This window comes from Vitis riparia, chromosome 3 (assembly GCF_004353265.1).
Source record: "Vitis riparia cultivar Riparia Gloire de Montpellier isolate 1030 chromosome 3, EGFV_Vit.rip_1.0, whole genome shotgun sequence".
Taxonomy (NCBI): domain Eukaryota; kingdom Viridiplantae; phylum Streptophyta; class Magnoliopsida; order Vitales; family Vitaceae; genus Vitis; species Vitis riparia.
Window position 1 is genome coordinate 10,852,725 of NC_048433.1, and position 23,580 is coordinate 10,876,304.

The 23,580-nt window shown below is 33.0% G+C and overlaps 1 protein-coding gene and 1 pseudogene across 1 annotated transcript; both read left to right on the forward strand.

The window, feature by feature from the left end:
• The first annotated feature begins 3,459 nt into the window (after positions 1 to 3,459).
• LOC117910882 (L-type lectin-domain containing receptor kinase IX.1-like) lies at positions 3,460 to 5,835 on the forward strand. Its single transcript, XM_034825063.1, has one exon. The coding sequence runs from the start codon at positions 3,653 to 3,655 to the stop codon at positions 5,750 to 5,752; it is 2,100 nt and encodes a 699-aa protein (XP_034680954.1). The 5' UTR covers positions 3,460 to 3,652; the 3' UTR covers positions 5,753 to 5,835.
• Positions 5,836 to 15,493: 9,658 nt separating this feature from the next.
• Positions 15,494 to 22,907, forward strand: LOC117910938 (annotated as a pseudogene).
• Positions 22,908 to 23,580: the final 673 nt, after the last annotated feature.

The following is a 23,580-nucleotide window of genomic DNA, read 5'->3' on the forward strand; positions in this document are numbered from 1 at the left end:
ATAAATCGGAAAATTTCCCGATATTTCCTACCAGTCCAGCCCGCGCAGTGTTTTTCAGCCTGGCTCAAAAATCGTGGATTTAGGGTTCGTGAAATTTAAATCCAATGGCACAACAGCAAAGAGACCCCTAAAACAGATCCAGAAAACACAAGGAGCAAAAGAAAAGCAATTTTTTTTTGTTTTCTTTGGGGTTTTGAATGGATTTTCTCGGAAATCAAACGAGGATGAATTTTCTCGGAAATCGAATGGGGGATGGATTTTCTTGGGAATCAAACGGGGGTTGCAAAAAAAAAATAATAATAACATGATTAGATTAGTACCTGCGAGGATTCAGATTTGAGAGTAGCAGAGGAAAATAGGGCTTTTTTTTTAGGGATTCTCTCGTTGGAGGACAACTTCAGAAAAGGGTTCTTGATGCCCGAGAGAGAAGTGGCCAAGTGGGTGCCTTTTTTATTTTTTATTTTTAGATTTAGTGGAGATAAAAAAATAAAAATAAAAAAATAAAAATCATGAGAATAATTTTCCACTCTCTATATAAATAATTATTAATTATCAACCTTTATTTGGATTATTAAATAAATTAATATTAATAGAAAAAGTTGTTATCACATATTTTTAATAAAATTTTAAAAATTAAATCTCAAAAAGATATTTATATAAATTAATTTAATTTTTCATTTAAAATATAATAAAATATATAAAAAAATCATGAGAACAATTTTCCACTCTCTATATAAATAATTATTAATTATCAACCTTTATTTTGATTATTAAATAAATTAATATTAATAGAAAAAGTTGTTATCACATATTTTTAATAAAATTTTAAAAATTAAATCTCAAATAATATATTTTATATAAATTAATTTAATTTTCATTTAAATATAATAAAATATATTTGAATAAAAATATTTTAAAATTTTTAAATAAATACTGTCTTCAACCAGATGAACTCCCTTCATCTAATAATATAATGAAACCACATCGATATCTTTCTTAGTATAAGGACTATTGCAATCTCATATGTATTATATTTATATATAAATTATTTTTATTCAATAAAATTAAATATTTCTTAACTCAATTTTAACTTTATACACTTTCAAAATTCATATATTATTTTAAAATTCAAATATCGAATACCAATATATCTCTATTTATGATATTTCTTCTAATTTATTATATATATATATATATATATATATATATATATATATATATCAATAACACTTACAAGATAACTTAAAAATGTGTATTATTACTTATTTTATCATTTTTTGAAGTTTTTTCAAGCATTCCTATTAATTTTAAATAATTTTCACTCCACCGATATTTATGAAAAAATATCCACTCATATTTCTCCGATATTTCCGATATATCCGTAAAATTGAAGTACCGATATATCCGTAAAAACCGATATTTCAATCCTTGGTGTCAACCAATGCAAATGTTGCCAAAGCAAAGGTGAAAGATGAAGAAGCGGCAAAGATACAACTTTGTGGAATTGAAATTGGGTTTCCTGCCTTGTACAGTACACCACCCATGTAATGCCCCTAAGGGGTAAAATCATAATTTATAGGATTGAATTTTTTTAATAAAAATTTTAAAATTATTTTTTCTAAATAAAAATTGTAAAAGACATTTTCTTATAAATAAAAAGCGATTCAAAATACTTTTTTTTTTCAGTTAATTTAATAAATTAATTTGTACAATTCTTTTGTCCATTATTTTGTATATTTTGTAATGTGTCGTTATCATACCATTGCATATATTATTATTATTTTTTTGTGCTTTGTTCATTTCTTTTGTATCCATCGATTAATTAATTGAATGTTCAAATTATTTCCACTTATATATTAAAACCGTAGATTTACAAGTTTAAAGGGGTGTTATAACTATTATTATTGTACCTTTTCAATAGTTAACTTGGCTTTCAAATCAATTTTTATTTGATAAACTTATTATTTATCAAATTAAAACAATAAGTTTTCTTTCTTATTCTTTTTTCATTTAAAAATAATTAAAATAAGTAATGACTCAAAATGGCTCAAAGAAAATTTCAAAATATCTTTTTTCATATAGTTCAAAGTGTTATCATTGAGTGGGGACATATCAATTCACATGTGTGGATAAAATGTGGGTCCATAATTTTGTTTATAGAAAATACTAAAAGAGGCAATGAAAAAAAGTGCAAAAAAGATAATTGTCTCTTGATCTACTATAAAATTTTATATATATAATTAAATTTAATTAAAAATTTGTATATTTTTTTAATCTTTACACACAAAAATAAAAGAGAAAAGTAGGTTTTAACTCACTAATATAAAAATATACGGAAAAAAGAACCACAAAATTTTAAAATCAATATTAACTTTATTTATATAAAAATAATATGAAATATATGCACTTTTTTAATGAGTCTTATAATTATTCTCTAAAATGCCTATTTTACTCGCTATATCATCAACAATAATTGACAATTAAACTTCTCTATGTAAATGTTTTCTGTCATTTTAGATATGTTTATTATTATTTTTATTATTATTATTAGATATGTTAATTATCATTATTTGAGACTTTTTTTCTCCGAGAACAAACACCCAGTAAGGACTTTTTTTTTTTTCCTTCTCTTCATCAACAAACATTCTTTAGGTAACTTAAACTCATCTACCTTTTAGAAACAACAATATATTACGAAGGTGAAACTAAAAACAAAAAAAAATACTCTAAACAACTAGAGTACTTGAAATTAACCTCAATTTGCCCTAAAAAAAAATCCAAAAGAGAAAATTGTAAAAACCACAAATCTTATTATTAGCAAAACTCAAACTCATCTACAATCCACTAGTGTTTTCACTATTTCTAATGTCCACACTCTTCAAACTACATCTTACTATAAGATGTTTGTTTATAGACAAAAAAATCTAAAATAATAATAATAATAATAATAAAGAACATATATAAAAGAAGGGAAACATTTATGTGAAAAAATTAGTAGTCAATTGTTGTTAATGACAAGACAAGTAAAATGGGTATTTTAGGAAATTATTATATGACTCATTAAAAAGCACATATATTTTAAATTATTTTTAAAACGAGAAAGATAATACCGATTTTAAAAAATTGAGGTTTGTTATTTCACATATTTTCATATTAGTGAGTACTCAAATCCCACTTTTCCCAAAATAAAATGAATGAAAAACTTTAGAAGAGAATATAAAAATAAAAAAGAAACTCAAATTTAATTAAAATTAATTAAATTTTCATATATTTTTAAATTATTTAATCTTATAATAGGCAAAGAAAATGAGTAAAAATCTTTAAATTATGGAAAGAATTTATTAATTTTGAATCTATTTTTTTTTATTATTCCCCACTTTTTTTTTTCTCCGTGTAATTCTTCCTCAAGTTTTCCCGTCCAGTTATTATTAATCTGTTTTTTTCGTTTTCTTTGTTTCAAACATTCATCTCTATGAAACATATTATTATAGACGCAGTCAAAGCAAGAACTGACGGAATCAAAATAATTTTCAACGCGCGCGACTTCTTAAAATATGACTCTCGTCTTTGGCGACGATTTGAAAATTCTTTTGCAAAGGACCAAGTACGGGTTTGGAAGACTAGTGCAAAGGATATGTTTAAGTAGAAGGGAATGGGCAGGACTCTGTACTCAACCATGGGTGGTTGCAACACTCATATGGAATCTCACAAACTTCTCTCCTTTCATCTCTGCTTCTTGATTTCCATTTTCTTCTTGCCCTGTGCGACTTCAATTCCAATGTCCTTCAACATCACCAGCTTTCATCAAAACGCAGATCTGCTACGCTTAGAAGGAGACGCTCTGTATTCTTCAGATGCTATCGAACTGACTACCAACGCGCGGGACAAAACATCTAACAGAAGTTGGGGTCGAGCCATATATAAGGAACAGTTGCATCTTTGGGATAAGACCTCCGGAAATCTAACTGATTTTTCTACCAATTTCTCCTTTGTAATTAATTCTCTTCTGGACAATAGTTATGGGGATGGGCTTACCTTCTTCCTTAACGGTACCCAGCTGCCTTCAGATGTGTCCGGAAGTAGCCTTGGTCTGGTGAATTCAAGCGCAACTCCGGCGACAAACTCAACCACAATTCGTTTTGTTGCAGTGGAGTTTGATACATATCCAAACTCAGCCACATTAGGGGATCCGGGAAAAGATCATGTTGGTATCAATATTAATTCCATGATATCTGTTAAGACTATGAATTGGTCGAACAATATTATCAATGGAAAGGTAAATCATGTTTCCATCAGTTATAATTCTAATTCGCAAAATCTGAGTGTAGTGGTAATTACTGATTCCACGGCCAATACAAGTACCCAGCCGCAAAGCCTGTATTACGAAGTTGATCTGAGAATCCTACCAGAATTTGTTGATATTGGCTTCTCAGCCTCAACAGGAGATTCCGTCCAGCTAAATAAAATCTCCTCATGGAATTTTAGTTCAAGTTTGGAATTTCCCGGTTGTATAGAACCAGGAGAGCGAAAGAAGACAGAACTTGTGGTGGGATTGAGTGTTTGTGCATTTGTTGTGGTGGGTGGGTTGGCATTGGTTTGGTTTTACTTGAGGAAGAAGAGGAATACTGGGGGATATCAAGAAGACGGTGGTGACAGTGATCAAGACATGGACGAAGATTTTGAGAAGGGTACTGGACCGAGGAAGTTTTCCTTTAATGAATTGGCTCTTGCGACCAGTAACTTTTCAGAGGGAGAGAAGCTTGGAGAGGGAGGGTTTGGTGGGGTCTATAGAGGTTTCTTGCGAGAACTGAACTCTTATGTTGCAGTTAAGAGGGTAACAAGGAACTCCCAACAGGGGATGAAGGAGTATGCGTCTGAAGTGAAGATCTTTTGTCGATTGAGGCACCGGAACTTGGTGCAGCTCATGGGCTGGTGCCATAAAAAAGGAGAGCTCCTATTGGTTTACGAGTTGTTGCCAAATGGAAGCTTGAGCACCTGTCTTTTTGAAGAAAAAACCTTGTTAACATGGGCTATGAGGTATAGAATTGCTCTAGGCTTGGCCTCTTCGCTTCTGTACCTACATGAAGAATGGGAGCAGTGTGTGGTACACAGGGACATCAAGTCCAGTAATGTGATGCTGGACTCAGATTTTAATGCTAAGCTTGGAGATTTTGGGCTAGCCAGGCTTGTTGATCATGGTAAAGGGTCACAAACCACTGTTTTAGCGGGGACCATGGGCTACATGGCTCCTGAATGTTTCATGACAGGCAAGGCTAGTAAGGAATCTGACGTGTACAGTTTTGGAATTGTTGCATTGGAAATTTGCTGTGGAAGAAGAGCCATGGAAACAAAGGCCGAAGAAAATCAGATCAGATTGGTGGAGTGGGTTTGGGACCTCTATGGCGTAGGAAAACTTCTTGAAGCAGCTGATCCAAGACTGTCTGAAGATTATGATGATCAACAAATGGAACGATTGATGATTGTTGGTCTTTGGTGTGCTCACCCGGATTGCAATGCTCGTCCTTCAATGAGGCAAGCAATGAGTGTCCTTAATTCTGAAGCTTTACTGCCTCTTCTTCCTATAAAAATGCCTGTGCCAATGTGTTATGCTCCTCCAACGCTGCAAACATCCTATAGCACTAGCGTTTCTGAGAGAAACCACACCCAGTTTTCAAACTCCACGGACTCATCAAAGTTCTCGGAATCTTCTTCAATCTTGTCTCAATCCGCATCCCTATTGCACACACGCTAATTCGGTTGGAAATAGCCCTATGCTTCAGGGTTTGTTATCTATTTTGAATTTGTTTAATTCCATTGTTCTTCATGAGAATCAATATATATCTATATATATATATATATATATATATATATATATGTTCTGGTCGATCACTCTTTTTTAGTTAATATATGATAATCAATGATAATCATTTAGTAAATTTGGACTTGATCATGATCTAAAGCTATATCAGTATACAAGTTATGCTAATCCCTTTTATGTAAAGGAAAAATAAAAAAGAAAAGAAGAGAAAAACAGCTGTTTGGACTCTTTTGGGGATATGAAAGCTAGCCTATATCAGTGTTGAGCATGGTTGCCCATGCATGGATGTTTACCTTATCTGTATTTAGTGAAATTGAGAAGACTTCAGCCTGATTACATAAGACTTTTCCAAAACTTTAAGGGGGTGTTTGGTACGTCGGAATAGGGAATGGAAATAATATTTTGTTTCCTTTCCTATTTTTTAGTGGAATGAAATGAATTTGATGATTCTATTTCTAACATTTGAATGAACTTATGAATGCAAGATTAGAATGATTATTTGTTTCCATTCCAATGTTTGATAATAATAGGAATGGAAATGAAAAAGAAATAAATTTACAATAATATCCTTACATATAATTTAAAATATTTTTTTATTTTTACTTTTATTTTTAAAAAAATAAAATTTGAGAGGTTTTTGTTATTAAATAATAAGACTAAAATATATATATACTCAATAAATAAAAAATTAACCATAAAAATCGTATAACCCTAATGCACAAATATTCAATTATTATTTTTATTAAAAATTTGAATAATTTGTCATGCTTAAGTAGTTATAAAATTATATTTTCAAAAAAAAATTATTTATTATAATATTTAAATTCTCAAAGCTAGCAAATGTTTTTCCTATTTTCAAAAGAGGAAATAAAAGAATTCAAATTTATTCTAATTTTCAACAAGTATCATATCCGATAAAATCCATAACCTTAAAAATTTTAAATATTCTTTTTTTATCAAAATTTTAAATAATTCAAATTTAGATTCCAAACAAATAATTAAAAAAAAAAATTAATCAATTTATAGAGAAGAAGAAACACATATAAAGAAGTAGAAGAAGAAAGAGAAAATAAGGTAAACCTGATCGAAGATGTAGAAGGGAGTTTTCAGAACCTAGTTGTAGCAAACACATATAAGAAATTGATTTTTTTTTTTTTTAAATATCGTGGAAGGTTTAATTGATTCAATTTGGAAGAATCACTTGTTGCAGAGAATTGGATGATGAGTGGGTCTCTATCTTTGCAAAGAAGATAAGAAGTGGATGATGAATGAATCTCTACCTTTACAAAGAAGATAAACATCGGTTTGAAGAACAAGATAAGAGGGTAAAATAGTAATTTAGGTTATTTTATATTATCAAATAGGTTTAATGAATCAGAATACCACCTACTTTTAATGAATGCAAATCCGACTCATAAGTTAGATTTGATTTCTTCCGGAATAATTTTTTATTTCATTTCCGCCTTCTTAACATTTATCCAAACATAGGAATAAAGGAGAAAAGGAAAGAGATGTTTATTCCCACTCCCTACCCGTGTACCAAACACCCCCTAAATGGGTTTGGTAGGAGATAGGTAGGAACTAATTAAGCATTAATGCATATATAGACTTTTCCAAAGACTTTAAAGCATTAATTAAATAGGCTTGATAGAAGTAGGTAGAAACAAAGCATCAATGCATTTATGGACTTTTCCAAAGACTTTAAATGGGTTTGATAAGAAATGGGATCATCAATGCATATATACATAATGCATATACACAATATATAAAATTTAATTATATTAACTTTTTCTTTTTTCCTTTTTTTTTTTACAATTTGTCATTTCAAGTTTAACATTTAAATCAAAGGAAATATCAGACAAGTAATATGCTTAACTAAACAACCCACCATCTATATTATGTTTTTTCTTTGTTATTTCTTTTTATCTTACCAATATACTTACAATATTTCTTTAAGCTAGAGAGTGGGAGAATTTGATAGTTTATTTACCATCATCAAAGTCATTCAAGTAAGCTACATATTTTTTGTGTTACACTTTTAGTGTCAAAATTTCTCTATCTTTCTATTTTTCCATTTTAAGATTTCCTTTGATGAAAATTATTTTAAATTTTGTATCTTTTTTGTCTTATAGTAATTTTTTTACTCAAATTATTTTAATTCACTTATCATAGTTTATTTAAATTATTATTTTTTTTTAAATTCTTCTCATATTTATACTTTTGTAATTTTTTTGGAGAGTCTTCTCATGCAGAATCATATTCAAAGAAAGTAAAAAAAAATTCTTGTCTAATTTTGTTTTTTTTTTCCTATCATTTTTCTTCACTTTTTTTGAAAAGGTCTTATACTTTTATTACCTTTTTTTCCATAGACAATTTTAGAATGTTTATTTTGATATAATTTTTGAGTTTCTATTTCTTATTTTAAAGTATGCTTTTGAAGAAAAATATGTTTGCTTTCTATGTATTTCTTCTTAAATTAATATCATTTTGAGTTTCATGGACTAAAACATATGGATTTTGAATATCCTAGTCCAAGAGACGTGAAAAAGGCTATGCAAGTTATAAGGAGTGATACATCATACACATTCAAGTGATGGTGAGACCTCAAATCATGGAGATATATAGTATGTGCAAAACTGTTATTGCATCTGTTAAGTCTCATATTGAATCTTCTTTTTATAGTGATTTTGATAAGAATGTTTGTGTATTTGATAATATTACCCTAAAATATCAAAAGCTCTTGTATGAATGCATAAAATTGAAAACGGAGCTATGCAAGTTACATGGAGTGATACACATGCAAGTGACAGTGAGACCTCAAATCATAGAGATATCAAGTGTGAACAAAACAACTATCTAGCTTTTGTTGTATATGTTAAGTCTCATATTGAATCTTCTTTTGATAGTGATTTTGATAAGGATGTTTGTGTATTTGATAATATTACCCTAAAATATCAAAAGCTCTTGTATGAATGCATAAAACTGTAATTGATAAATATGTTGAAATATTTGTGTTGCTTGAATCATTCAAAGATGAGAAATCTACCTTAATGAATGATAAAAAAACTATCATAAGAAAATTCAATTTCTAGAAGACAAACATAAATCTTTACTTGAAAGAAACAACATTTTTTCCCTATAAATTGAACAACAAAGGAAAAATATATAGATGAATTATTTTTTCAGTTAATATTAATAATAGTTAATATATAGTAATCAATGACAATCACTCAATAAATTCAAGAAGTTATACTAATCCATTTCATGTAAAGAAAAAATAAAAAGGAAAAGAAAAGAAAACACCTATTTGGACTCTTTTTGGATATGAAAGCCTTGATTACATAATAGACTTTTCCAAAGACGTTAAATGGGTTTAATAGGAAGTAGGTTGGAACCATTAATGCATATATAGACTTTTCCAAAGACATTGCGTAGGAAATAGGTAGGAATCATCAATGCATATATATATGTGCATTGATGCTTAGCTCCTACCTATTTCCCATCAAGTCCATTTAAAGTTTTTAGAAAAGTCTATATATGCATTGATGCTTAGGAATATATATATATACCCAATTCTTTGAAGGAATTGCTCACCATATGACCAAAAAACAATAAAAATTCCCACCACCTGCAATGCCAATACAAGAAAATAATAACAACAAGCTTGTTTGAAGGTTTTTTTGTTTTTTTTTCAAGGAGTTGCTCATCGTGTGCCAGAAATAAATAAACTACCCCCACCATTTGCAATTTCAAAATATCACAACGACTAATAAAATGTTATACCATTCATTAAGGCACTTAAAAGATCCATTTCTCATGCATGTTTTTCAACTAAAAAACTTACTTTGTCTTATGATCAATAATAAAGATTAATTTCATCCATGAAATAATATTACATCAATCTTTTCTATTATTCATATCATAATATTTATGTACTATTTTGATATGAAATTTAATCATTTTAACTTCTTTTTTTAACAATTTGTCATTTCAAGTTTAGTATTTAAATCAAGGAAATCTCGGAGAAGTGATGCTTAACTAACCCACCATCTTTAATATGTTTTTTCTTTTGTTATTTCTTTTATGTTACCAATATGCTTACAATATTTTTTCAAGTCAGAGAGTGAGAGAATTAGAAAGTTTTTTACCATCATCAAAACCGTTCAAGTAGGCTATTTTTTGTATTACACTTTTAATTTCAATTTTTCTCTTTCTTTCTATTTGTTCATTTTAAGATTTTCTTTGATGAAAATTCTGATTAATTTTGTACCTTTTTTGTCTTATAGTACTTTTTTTGTGAGTCTTTGAATGATTTTAATCCACCAAATTATCATAGCTTTCTTTGAAAATATTTTTTTTTAAAATATCCTTATCATATTTATACTTTTGTAGGGTTTTTTTTTCAAAGTCTTTAGACCCTGAGTCTTATAGCCTTGAACTATCTGTTTCTTCTAGACCTAGAGCCTTGTAGCCCTGATCTATCTGTTCCTTCTAGGCCCTGAGCCTCGTAGCCCTAAGCTATCCATTCCTTCTAGACCCTGAGGCTTATAGCCTTGCGCTATCCATTCCTTCTTGACCTTAAGTCTTATAGCCTTGAGCTATCTGTTCATTCTAAACCTCGAGTCTTATAGCCTTGAGCTATCCGTTTCTTCTAGACTTTAAGTCTTATAGTCTTAAGCTATCCATTCCTTTTAGACCCTGAGTCTTGTAGCCGTGAGCTATCTGTTCCTTCTAGGCCTTGAGTTTGGTAGCCTTAAGCTGTCATTTCCTAAAGTCTCTTAGCATTGAGCTATCCTTTTTCCCTTAGGCCTTGAGTCATATAGCCCTGAGCTATCCATTCCTTCTAGGCCCTAAGCCTTGTAGCCTTGAGCTATCATTTCCTTAAAGACCCGGAGCCTTTCCAACCTTGAGCCGAGCCTTCATCATTTGGTCACCCTTAAGTGGTTTGACCTAGAGTTTATGTATCGCACTTTCTTTCTAACCGATCAATCAACTCACGACCTTGAGTCGTTATTCTTATTTATGACCTAGAGTCATCCATAGAATTTAGAGACCCGAGCTCATGACCTTGAGTCGTTCTTCTTATTTATGACCCATAGTCATCCATAACATTTAGAGCCCTGAGCTCACGACCCAAAGTTGTTCATTCTCATCCATGACCTAGAGTCATTCTTAGCATTTAGAGCCCTGAGTTCACAACCCTGAGTCATCCATATCATCTATAGCCCTAAGCTTCCGACCTAGAGTCATCTATAGCATTTAAAGCCCTGAGCTTCTAACCCAGAGTCATCCATATCATTTAAAGCCCTTAGTTTTCGACATAGAGTCATTCATAGCATATAAAGCTCAGAGTTCCATGACCCAAATTCATGTATTCCATCCATGACCTTGAATCATTCTTTTCATCCTTTTCCATCTTTGTGCTACTTATCATACGCTTTTCTCTCTTTGTTGTCATCCCTCCACATAGAGTCATCCCATCCATGTCATTGTGACCCTATCTTTTGACCTTACCCCTTTCATGTGCTAGGACAAAATTTCTGGTCTTTTCCTTTTAGTTCTTTGGTATAGTTCATTTCGTTCTACTCATTATTCGTATTTCAACTCACATTCTCTACACTTGTGATCTCTGCCAAAGAAGGGCATATTTGTAGACCCTCAATTTTGTTCCTTTAGCACATGTCTTTAAGTTTACTTCTAGTGCTCCACAGTAGTTCCTTGGTGGTCCATTGCTACTCATACTACTTACCTTTTTTTAGCCACCTTGGAGACTTTGGTTGAGGGATTTATCTAACCCCATTGTGACTCTAAGTAGTCCTAATTTAGACTTAGGTTTTTCCTTCCTTTTTATGATAGCTTTTAGGTGCACTTTTAGGATAGCACACTTAGGCATGTTTAGGTCACTTAGACAATGTCCTGATCACTTTATGTCACTTAGACATTGTCCTAAACTACCTAGGCCCATTAAGACATATTAAGCCTACCTAGGTCACTTAGGCACACTTGGCCCATTAGACATTTTTAGTGTGACTTGTATGGCTTGCATGGTTGCATGGCTTGTGTGGTTTAGTTTTTATTTATTTATTTATATATTTATTATTATCAATCACTGTTTATTTATTGTTATCTTCCTTTTATTTTATTTCAATAATGTATTTTCATTATGTTTTATCATTAAATTTATGATTTAATGTGGACTCTCTTGGAAGATATTTTAGGGGAGTTTGAAATTTGGATGATTTGGTTTTGGTATGAAAGATATTGAGATGGCATAGGAGTTTAAGAAAAGTGAGACTTTCCTTGGAAGGGTTTTTTTTCGGGGGGAGCTTGGAAAAAGAAATATGAAGATTAAGGGGATTCTAGGGAGATGAAGACACGGTTTGAGAAGGATTTATGAAGACTCAAGACTTTGAGAGGGGTCTAGAGTAAAAATCCATGGCTGCATGCGCTTTTCTTTTTTTTGATAGATAAGAGAATTTGGGGTGACATGTTGATAAGGATGGAGAACACGCGCCGCCTTGAAAAGGGACAACCACAATTGGGAAAAGGCAGCAGGCTGCCAGTTTGGAGATAGCCATAAAGCACATAAACCTATCTTAAGGAGGAACGGCTTGGAAAAACAAAAAAAGGCTGACACTTTGAAGACTCCACAAGGCAACGTGCACAGCTGAAAAGGAGCACACCACAACCGCACCATGGGGTTTTTTTCTCTCCATCATGCATGGGATTAGTGGCCACTTTGAGAACCCACCATCAGCATCCCGACTCTAAGAACACGCCATTATCTCCTCCACTCCATTAGCACATCGAAAATCTGCATCAACTCCTTTTACTCGCCAACATGGGTGTCATTCAGAGGGTTGCATTATCAACAGAGTCTAGATTGGTGCATGATCAACAGCACCATGATTGGAGGGGCGAATCACCGCTTGCATCTCCAAGGGTACAAGTACGCATGCTGATTAGAAACTTCCCTTCCATTGATAGGGGATCAGTCATTAAAAACGTTTATTCAACTGGCATCATGGGAAATAAGAGAGTAGAAGTGCCAGAATTTATAAGGGGAACGTTTCGAAAAATCTCTAGAGAGACTGTGATTCAAATAAGATTAATGAGGATCTCCACAATCCACAATCCAGAATTTAATATTCAATTTTGTAGTTGATTATAATTTTAGTTAGTTAATTTAGTTAATCACAAGTTATTGTTTTCGTGTTTTGAGTTTAGTAATTTTAATTTTGATCTATTAATATTTAGTTTGAGCTTTCTAAAATTTTAGCTAATCAATCTAGTTAATTACATATTATTGTTTTCATATTTTCAAGTTTGTTAAACTTTGGTTTTTGATTCATCATATTTTGTTTGAGTGTTAATTTACTTTAATTGATCCCATGTTATTATCTCCATATGTTTTTGTTGGTTTAATCCTTGATTGGTTTTTATCTTAGTTCATGCACTTCTTGAATTCTAGATGTTAGTCTTGGTTAATATTTTTGTTAGTTTGTTTGATTTGAAAGCCATTAGTTTTTTGCCTTAGTGATAATTGGTCAAATCCCTCTTTTGAAGGCCATTGGAAACTCATGAAGGTTGACCCTACTCTTATCACTTTAGTTGGCTTGGTTGTCTAAAATTTTACTGTATGATTTTGTTTTCCTTTGGGTTGCCTATGTTTGATCCTTGAGTATTGTCGTTTGTAAATGATTTCTTTCCTCTCAAGAAGAAACCTTTTCTCAAAATGTTCCTCATTAAAATGCATTTCAAAAGTTCATTTAGAGTCCTTAGAATCGAAATCTCATTTTTTAAAAATAAAATGCAATCATATTTTGATCCGTTTGCATCTTTCTCAATTTTCAATAAAAACTATGGTTTTGATTAAGACATGAATCCAAGCTTGTGGTCCCAAATAAATGGGATAATTCTAGGCTAGATTTGTGTATATGAATTGGGGAATTGGTGAAAACCCTACATAAAATCATTTTTTCAAAACTCATCTTTGTTGCCACCTTTGCTACTTGTAGTAATCATATCTATCTATTTTTTAGGAATTATATACAAAATGTATGTAATAATTGATGATTTCGTATACTTTGATCATTTTTGTTATGCTAATTAGATAACAAGCATGCTAGGATTTCTTTATTTTATTATTTATTATCTAACCCCTCATGTCTTGTGGAAGAACGTTACAAGTTACCTATGCTATTCAGGTATGTTTCGTGCCTTCGTATCTTAATTCCATAAATTATGTATTGCTTTATATATGATTGTTGTGTATTGCTTTGTATGCGATTGTCAACCTGTTCAACATATCTTTTTGATTGTTTGTTTAACTTGCCATGTTTGATTAGGAGACTATGGTAAAATACATGTTGTGCGTTTTATTTTCCAAACTAACCATTGATGTCTTGTGATAGCGCTTAAGAAGCAGTCCAAGTATACACCCTAAATCTTTTTTATGATTGTGATTGGTTTTCTTGTTAGACATGCTATTTTTGAAATCACTTAGTCTACCTAGGTATCTATAATCAACCAATTAACTGTCATATTTCCCTCAACTTGGTCAGTAGGGACCTCTATAAGGCTTAGAGGGTGCTACTTTTTAGAGGTACCTTCCCAATAGGTAACCTAATCCCCGGACCTAAACTCAGGTTTTTCAAAGACATGCTTTTCCAAAAATTATGGATTCATTTTTTTAGGGTTTTCTTTCTTGTTTTATTTTCCTTTTAAAATAAAATAAAATAATAGCGATTCCAACTTTTCCAAAACTAATTTTTCACCAATAACAAAGAGTTCTACCATTGAGTGGGAACGTACGTGAAAAATGTGGGTCCACAAGCTCCCAAATTGCAGGTGTGCTTGCATAGTAACATGACCCATTTGCCTATATGAATTACCTTCAAAAGTGGAATAGAATAGACTTGGATGAGTAATCAGGCTAGTTCAACCCATCTTGTGGAAGTGGGAGATGTTGGAGTTGGGTTTGGGTGCCCAAGTGGGCTGACCCAACCCGATCCAAATAAATGAGAAAATGGGGAGTAGTTTTTAAGAGTTTTAAAACTATCCAAAAACTATCACTATTAAAAATAAATAAAATAATTTTTTTTAATTATCTCTCTCTCTCTCTCTCTCTTTCTCTTTCTCTGTGTGAAAACTCTCTTGGTGAAAATTCTCTCCTTGAAAAACCAGAAAGAGAGATATTTTGGCTCTTCTCTCCTTGAAAACCATATATATATATATATATATATATATATATATATATATATATATATGTATGTTTTCTTTTCTCTCTGAGAAACAAAAGAGTAAGAATATAATTCTTCTAAAAAAATAAAAAGGTCATCTCTTGAAGTTATTCCTAGTTTTCTCCATGAAATGAAGGTCAAGGCTCTTATGATGTGAGAAATGAATGGTTCTCGTATTTGTAGTTCCATTCATGACTTAAAGCTACAAATTAGGATAGTGAAACAACCAATCTGGATCTTGGGGCATTTCAAAAGGTAACCAGGAAGCCTTATTATTCATCAATACACACACACACACACACACATATATAGAGAGAGAGAGAGAAAGAAAGAGAGAAAGAAAGAAAGAGAAAGAGAGAGAGAGAGAGAGAAAGAGAGAGAGATTTTATTGTAGGGATAAAGAGGAATTAGGGTTTGGGAAGTGGAGGCTTTTATGGTTGTTAAGGTCATATCTCTAACTTTGGTGGGTATTCTAAGACTATTCTTTCGCCTATGTAATGCTCTGGTGGTGAAGCCGGAAAAGCTGAGATCTATTGTAAGGAGTAAGGGATTAGTGGCTTGCCACCATCTTTTTGCTGGGTAACATAAGGGAGATCAAGAAGTCACTGTCCGTTGTAGTGAAGGAATCGTCCACTGACACTCACAACTATGCTGCTATTATATTCCCCTTTTTTCGAGCAGTGGAGAAAAAATATGGTACCATTCAAATTTCATCTTTCTTCATGATCATAGATAGTTAATTATAGATAGCAGATTTTAATTTTTGTTTTTCTGCAAATTGATCAAATCCCAAAAGGGTCCTTTACCATGGTCGCCCACTTTGAACTTTCTTGCTCAATTAATAAATGTGTAGTAGTCATCCATGGAATTTAGTTGATCGAGATTTGATAGGCCAATAGTTTGGTTGGCTAGTGACATCTGATCTTGAATATACTACTATTTTTTTAATTTACAGGTGAAGTGTTCATGTTTTCAGTTGGTAACAAACAAATATTACATGTGAATCAACCTGATATTATTAGATAAATTACCACATGCACATCCTTGGACTTGGGGAGCCCTCATACCAATAGAAAGAGCTTCATTCCTTGCTGGGGCAAGGGCATTCTAACCTCGAATGGAGCTATCTGGGCTTATAATAGAAAAATCCTTGCTCCTCAACTGTACATGGAGAAGGTCAAGGTATGAATTACCATGTGATGATCTCTATTTTTCTTCTAAACTAATCAAGTTTTCTTAATGTATTTATTGCTTGTTGGAAGCCTAATATGTCAATCCATTTCCAACGCTTGCAGGAATGATAAGCCGAACTATGGAGTCAGTAGAGACAATGTTGAACTCATGGAGGAGTAAGGTCAAGGTAGAGGATGGAATTGCAGACATAAGAATCAACGATTACATGAGAAGATTCTCAGGAGATGTGATCTCTAGAGCTTGTTTTGAAAGCAATTACACAAAAAGGGGAATAGATTTCTAGAGGCTTGGGGCTCTCCAAAAGGCCATGTCTAAGAAAAAAATATTCAGTAATTCCTGGGTACCAAGCTTTCTCCCATATAACTTCAAGACCAGGATCATATCAATTATTTTCCAAAAAAGATCATATCGATTTTATGATACTTTCACATATATATCCCTACCAAGAACAACAGGGATGCATAGGCGCTTAAAAGGGATGTCTGAAATTTGATTCTAAAGATGGTGAGAGAAAGGAGTTGGCTACCCATGAAAATGACCTACTACATATGGTTCTTGATTGAGCTAAGACAATGATCTAAGCCAAGAAGAAACAGATAACTTCATAGTTAGACAACTACAAGAACATCTACTTAGCTGCCTATGAGACCACTATAGTGTCTTCTGGTGGTGCCTCATACTCCTGGGTGCAAATCCAGATTGGCAGTCTTAGGTTCGTAATGAAGTAGTGAGCTAAGGGTAGAACTCTAGATGTTGATATGATCCTCAAGATGAAATAGGTACTACTTACCTAAACTTATTAGTTTATATGTCAAAGTGTTAGGCTGATGAGTCAACAATATATATCAAATTATTGTGTGGTATCTGCAAAGTTTGATTCGGATTTGTAGCTGACGATGGTTATCCAGGAATCACTGTGGCTCTACCCACTAGTACCAGTGGTGTCGAGGGAGGCCTTAGCAAACATGAAATTTGGAGGCATCAAAGTGCCAAAGGGGGTGAAGGTATGGAGCCTGGTGGTGACACTGCACATAGACCCTAAAACTTGGGGACCCGACATGCATAAGTTCAACCCTGATAGGTTCACAAATGGGATCATAGGCACCTGCTAGCTTCCACCCGTACATGTCATTCGAGGTTGGTCCAAGGGTGTGCCTATTAGGGTGAATTCACAATATTCCAACAAACACCAAAATTTTTATACCTTTTCTTTGTGTAAAACTAAATAAGCAATATCAACTAGTGGCAATAAATAAATAAACTCATGCAACATAAAAAATAAATCAGACACCAGAATTTTGACGGGAAAACCCTCCAATGCAAAGGTAAAAACCACGGGACTTAGTCTACTTCAAACTTCTACTATCAACAATAATGGGTTACACCTGTCTTTTCTAGAATAATCTCTAAAGGCTGCCAAATACATCAAGAGCACATATAGCCTTGGATTATACAATCTCTCTTAGCAAAAACAAAGAAGATTAGAGAAAGTATACAAAAAACATTGTTACTATTCACGGGCAATAACATCAGTTCTTGAGCTCAAAATCTGATCTCCACCATTCAGATTGTAGGCACTTGAGTTTCAAACCTTTCCTCCAAATTTCAACTCGATCAAACCATAGATGAAGCGGGATTGACTTGTTGATGAAATATGGGCAGATGTATTTTTCTCCCTCTTTTCTCTTCTCTCTATTTTTTTTTTCGATTTTTTTTAATGTAATTGACTTGGTCCTCAAGCATATGAGGCTTACTCCCTCACATATGAGGGAGCCCAACAAATTTCCCCCTCCCGATTATGTGAGGGACTCTACCAAGCCTGCTTGCTTTCTACAGAATTGTAGCTTCTCTGTAGGTATAGGTTTTGTCATCATATCTGATTCATTCTCATTAGTATGAATTTTATCAAGGCAAAACAATTTCATTTCTAGTGCATCATGAATCCAATGATATCTCACATTAATATACTTGGATCTAAAGTGAAAAGTTGGATTCTTACTGAGATGAATAGCACTCTGACTATCATAGTAGAGTGGATGCCTTTCTTGCTGTAGACCCAATTCTTGTAGGAACTTCTTCATCCACAGTAACTCCTTGCTAGCTTCAGTGATTGCAATATACTAAACCTTTGTGGTCGACAAAGCAACACATTTCTGCAACCTTGATTGCCATGACACTACTTCCCCTAAAAAAGTGATCAAATAACCAAAAGTAGCCTTTCTAGAATCAACATCCCCATCCATATCTACATTTGTGCATCCTACAAGCACAGGTTTGTTAGTCTCAAAACATAAACATGTCTTAGAAGTACCCCTCAGATACCTGAGAATCCATTTCACTACAACCTAGTGTTTTTTTCCAAGATTAGAAAGAAACCTACTGACAACTCTAACAGCATGAGCAATATCAGGCCTCGTGCACACCATGGCATACATCAAGCTACCCACGACTGATGCATAGGGCACTTTTTGCACTTCTTTTTTTTCTTTCTTACTTGAAGGACTTTGTTTAGAACTTAGCTTTAGATGACTTCCAAGTGGAGAACTCACTGGTTTTGCTTTGCCCATGTTGAACTTGTCTAAAACCTTCTCAATATAGCTTTCTTGAGATAGCCACAATTTTTCATTCGTCTTATCTCGAGAAATTTTTATACCAACAATTTGACTTGCAGACCCCAAGTCCTTCATTTCAAAGGACTTGCTCAACTCCTTTTTCAGTTTATCAATTTTACCAGTATCACAACCAACAATCAGCATGTCACCCACATATAGCAAGAGAATAATAAATTCTCCACTAGAGAATTTCTTCAAAAACATAAGGGTCAGATGCAGTTTTATCATACCCATGCTCAACTATGAAGGAATCAAACTTCTTGTACCACTGTCTCGGTGCCTGCTTGAGACAATACAAGCTCTTCTTCAGTCGACACACTAAGTGTTCCTTGCCTTTGATTGTAAACCCTTTTGGTTGCTCCATATATATTTCCTCCTCTAAGTCACCATGGAAGAAAGCAGCCTTCACATCAAGCTATTCAATCTATAGATTCATACTGGCAGCCAAGCCTTACACAACTTGGATCAAAGACATCTTAACCACAGGCAAGAAAATCTATTCAAAGTCAATACCTTTCTTCTGATTAAAACCCTTCCCAACCAATCTTGCCTTATACCTTGGTTGTGATCTATTTGGTTCAAGCTTCCTTTTCCGTACCCATTTATTCTTTAATGCTCTCTTACCCTTAAGCAACTCCATCAATTCATAAGTGTTGTTTTATGCAAGGATTTCATCTTTCATGCATAGCTCTCAACAACTTTTTTTCTTGTCATGCAACAGAACCTCTTAATAATTTTCTGGTTCTCCCTCATCAGAAAGCAACAAAAACTCATCACTAGTATACCTTATGGAAGGTTGACGCTCTCTAGTAGATTTTTTTAACTGTGTTTCAATAGGCAACTCTGAAGTAACTTGTTCTTGCTACTATTCTAAGCCATCATTCTCAATTGTAGAATTTTCTTCTACATCATCTACTACAAACTCATCATTTATGTCAACTGTATTAACTTGTTCTTCTTGCACAACTTTCCTGTGTTCATTATGTCCCATAAAGTTAGGAGAGACTGGACCCAAATCAACCTATTCTTTATTGAAAGGCTTTGGCTTCTTAACCCAATCCAAGTCTTCAATGGTTTGATTTTCGAAGAAGACAACATCTTTGCTTCTTATAATCTTTTTAGTAGCTGAATCCCATAACTTGTACCCAAACTCTTCATTTGAATAACCTAGGAAGATACACTATTTAGTCTTGCTATCAAGCTTGGACCGCTTGTCTCTAAGAACATGAACAAATGTCCTACAACCAAACACTCTTAAGTGCTCGAAGAAAACAAATTTTCATGTCCAAACCCTCTCTGGAATATCACCCTCTAAAAGATATAATGGAGGCAAATTAATCAAATCAACGGTTGTCCTCATAGCCTCACCCCAAAAAGACTTAGACAATTTTGCATGAGAGAACATACACCTGATTCTATCACAGATGGTTCTATTCATTCTCTCAGCTACAGTATTTTGTTACAGGGTCTTAGGAACCATCTTCTCAAGCCTGATGCCATGACTTCTGCAGTATTGCTCAAATGGCCTCCTATATTCATCACCATTCTTTGCTCTGACATATTTTAACTGCTTGCTAGTTTGCCTCTCAACCTTCACATGAAAATCTTTGAATACATCAAGTACCTAGTCTTTGGATTTCAAAGCATATGCCCACACATTTCTTGAATGATCATCAATAAAAGTCACATCATAATGTGCACCACCAAAGTATTACTTTGCATAGTACAAACATCAGTGTAAACTAAATCAAGAATATCTGGTTTTCTACGTGAAGGAAATCTACAAAATGCAACTCTAATTTGCTTTCCAGACAGGCAATGTGTAGAAGGTAATAATGATGTAGCTTTAACTAGTAGAAGCTTCTTTCTGGCAAGAACCTGAAGTCCCATTTCACTTATGTGACCAAGCCACTTATGTCATAGCTTAGTAGAAGCTTCATTCTCAACAATGTTCACCTCTCCCTTGACTAGTCTCGCTTCTGTCTTGTAGAGAGTGTTGTTTTTCTTTCCCCTAACTAAAACAAGAGAACCCTTAGTAAGCTTCCACTTGCCCTCTCCAAGGTGACTATGGTAGCCCTCATCATCAAGCTTCCCAACAGAGATCAACTAAAGCGCATTTCAGGAACATGTGTAACATATTTCAGAACCAATTTGCACCTAATGCTAGTTTCTAGCTCTACATCTCCTATGCCAATAATTTCACATTTTGTTTCATTTCCCATCCTAATCTAACCAAAATTGCCACTAGTGTAGGAAGAGAAGAAATCTCTACATGCAGTGATATGAAATGACGCTACTGTATTAACCACTCAAGTGGAATCTTAGCATGCAAGGTTTACACACGCATCATCGCAAACAATGATTGTATCACCATCAGATGCAACTACTGCAATGTCTTTGTCCTCTTTTTGTTCTTCACATTTTCCATTAAACTGTTCTTTTATGAATTTTTTGCACTTTCTCTTAATGTGCCCTGGCTTGTTATAGTAAAAACACTTTATCTTTTTTTGGACTTTGACTTTCCTTTTGACTTGTCACGGTTATAATCACTAGAAGGTTTTCAACCTTTACTTTTCTCCCGCCTCTTTGTAACAAGTGCTTCTGTATTAGAGCAAATACCTAACTCTTTTCTTCTTGCCTCTTCATTAAACATATTGTCTTTTACCATGTTGATAGTTATCACACCATTTGGGGTTGAATTACTCAAGGATACCACCAAAGTTTCCCAACTGTCTGGTAAGGAACTCAACAAAAGTAAAGCTTGTACCTCATCATCGAACTCAAGCTTCATGGTAGACAACTCATTCAATAGTCCCTGAAAATTGCTGAAATGCTCTACAACACTATTACCATCCTTGTACTTTAAATTCACAAACCTTCTTATCATAAAGGCTTTGTTCTATGCAGTATTTCTTTAATAAAGACTCTCTAATTTCTATCAAAGGCTATATGCAGCAACTTCCTTAGCTACATGATGAAAAACATTCTGATCAACCTACTACCTAATTTGTCCAATGGCTTTCCTATTTAATTTCTTCCACTCATCCTCAGTTGTAGTAACTGGCTTAAACAACTCTTTGCAATATAAAATATCCTCCATTCTAGTCTTCCAAATTGAATAATTGGAAGTTGTGAGTTTAATCATTCCACTGCCAAACTCCTCCATTTAATTCACACAAGAGATCCCACTAATAATCAACTTGGTTCTGATACAACTTGTTAAGGTGAATTCACAATATTCCAACAAACACCAGAATTTTTATACCATTTCTTTGTGCAAAACTAAATAGGCAATATCAACTAGCAGCAATAAATAAATAAACTCATGCAATTGAAAAAATAAATTAGACATTAGAATTTTTACATGGAAAACCCCTCAATGCGAATGGAAAAATCATGGGGCCTAGTCCAATTCAAACTTCCACTATCAACAATAATGGGTTACACCTGTCTTTTCTAGAATAATCTCTAGAGGCTGCCAAATACATCAAGAGCACATATAGCCTTGGATTATACAATCTCTCTTGGAAAAAACAAAAATGATTGGAGAAAGTATACCAAAAACGTTGTTACTATTCACGGGTAGTAACATCAGTTCTTGAGCCCAAAAAATTAATCTTCACTGTTTAGATTGTAGCTACTTAAGTTTCAAACCTCTCCTCCAAATTTCAACTTGATCACACCATAGATGAAGCGGGATCAACTTGTTAATGAAATCTGGGCAGATGTGTTTTTCCTCTCTCTCTTCTTTTCTCTTTGTTTTTTTTTTTTTTTTTTTTTTTTTTTTTTTTTTTTTTGATCTTTTTTTTTTTTTAATGTAACTAACTTGGTCCCCAAGCATATGAGGCCCACTTCCTCACATACGAGGGAGCCCAACAATGCCTTGGCCAGAACTTGGCCATGGTTGAGCTTAAGATATTGATAAGTTTGATACTTTCTAATTTCTCTTTCTCCTTCTCCCCCAATTATAAACACTCAACTGCATTCGGGCTGGTGATAGAGACCGAGAATGGAGTCAATCTCTTGGTAAAGAAGTTGTGATGGAACCACATGGGGTTGAGATTTGAAAATAAATTAAACAATGGAGGAGATGTTCACGCGTATCATGTGTAATGTAGTATCATATTTAGTTGCTGGGTTCCTTGGTGTTACAACTTAGAAGATAAACTCTTTAATTTTTCCTTAAAAGTCCTATTCTTTGACCTTAATTTTATTTGTTTGTATTTTTATACTTTAGTCTTATTTATTTATATTCTTTATTTATATCCATATTTAATAACATAAATCTCGTCATACATTTTCGTCGATTTAGATTTGGACTTTGGTAAGTATCATTATGGTACCTTAACAATTTCCTTATCCAAGATAAATTTGTAATGACTCATATATGAGTTAAATAATAAAAAATTATAATTAGATTAATCAACACTATTATTAAATAGATTAATTCTGATCAGATTCATATGATATAAATTCACCTAAAAAAAATCTATTTATTATATAAGGTTATCCAAGTCGACAAATTTGATTTAAATATAATTATACTTAACCCAAGCCGAGTACCCTCAATCCTACTACTTCTAACTCTCAATTGCCTCAAATTTTTTGAAACAAAACCTCCTTTTAAATGCTATTTTGATTTCATACTCCTGTGTAAACATTTTTTTTTAATGGGTAATCGCTTTGAGAAAGTACGGAAGATTGTTGACATTAT

What these genes read in the sequence shown, in the direction of transcription:
- LOC117910882 (XM_034825063.1), top strand. Translation starts at nt 3,653, where the DNA reads ATGGGCAGGACTCTGTACTCAACCATGGGTGGTTGCAACACTCATATG.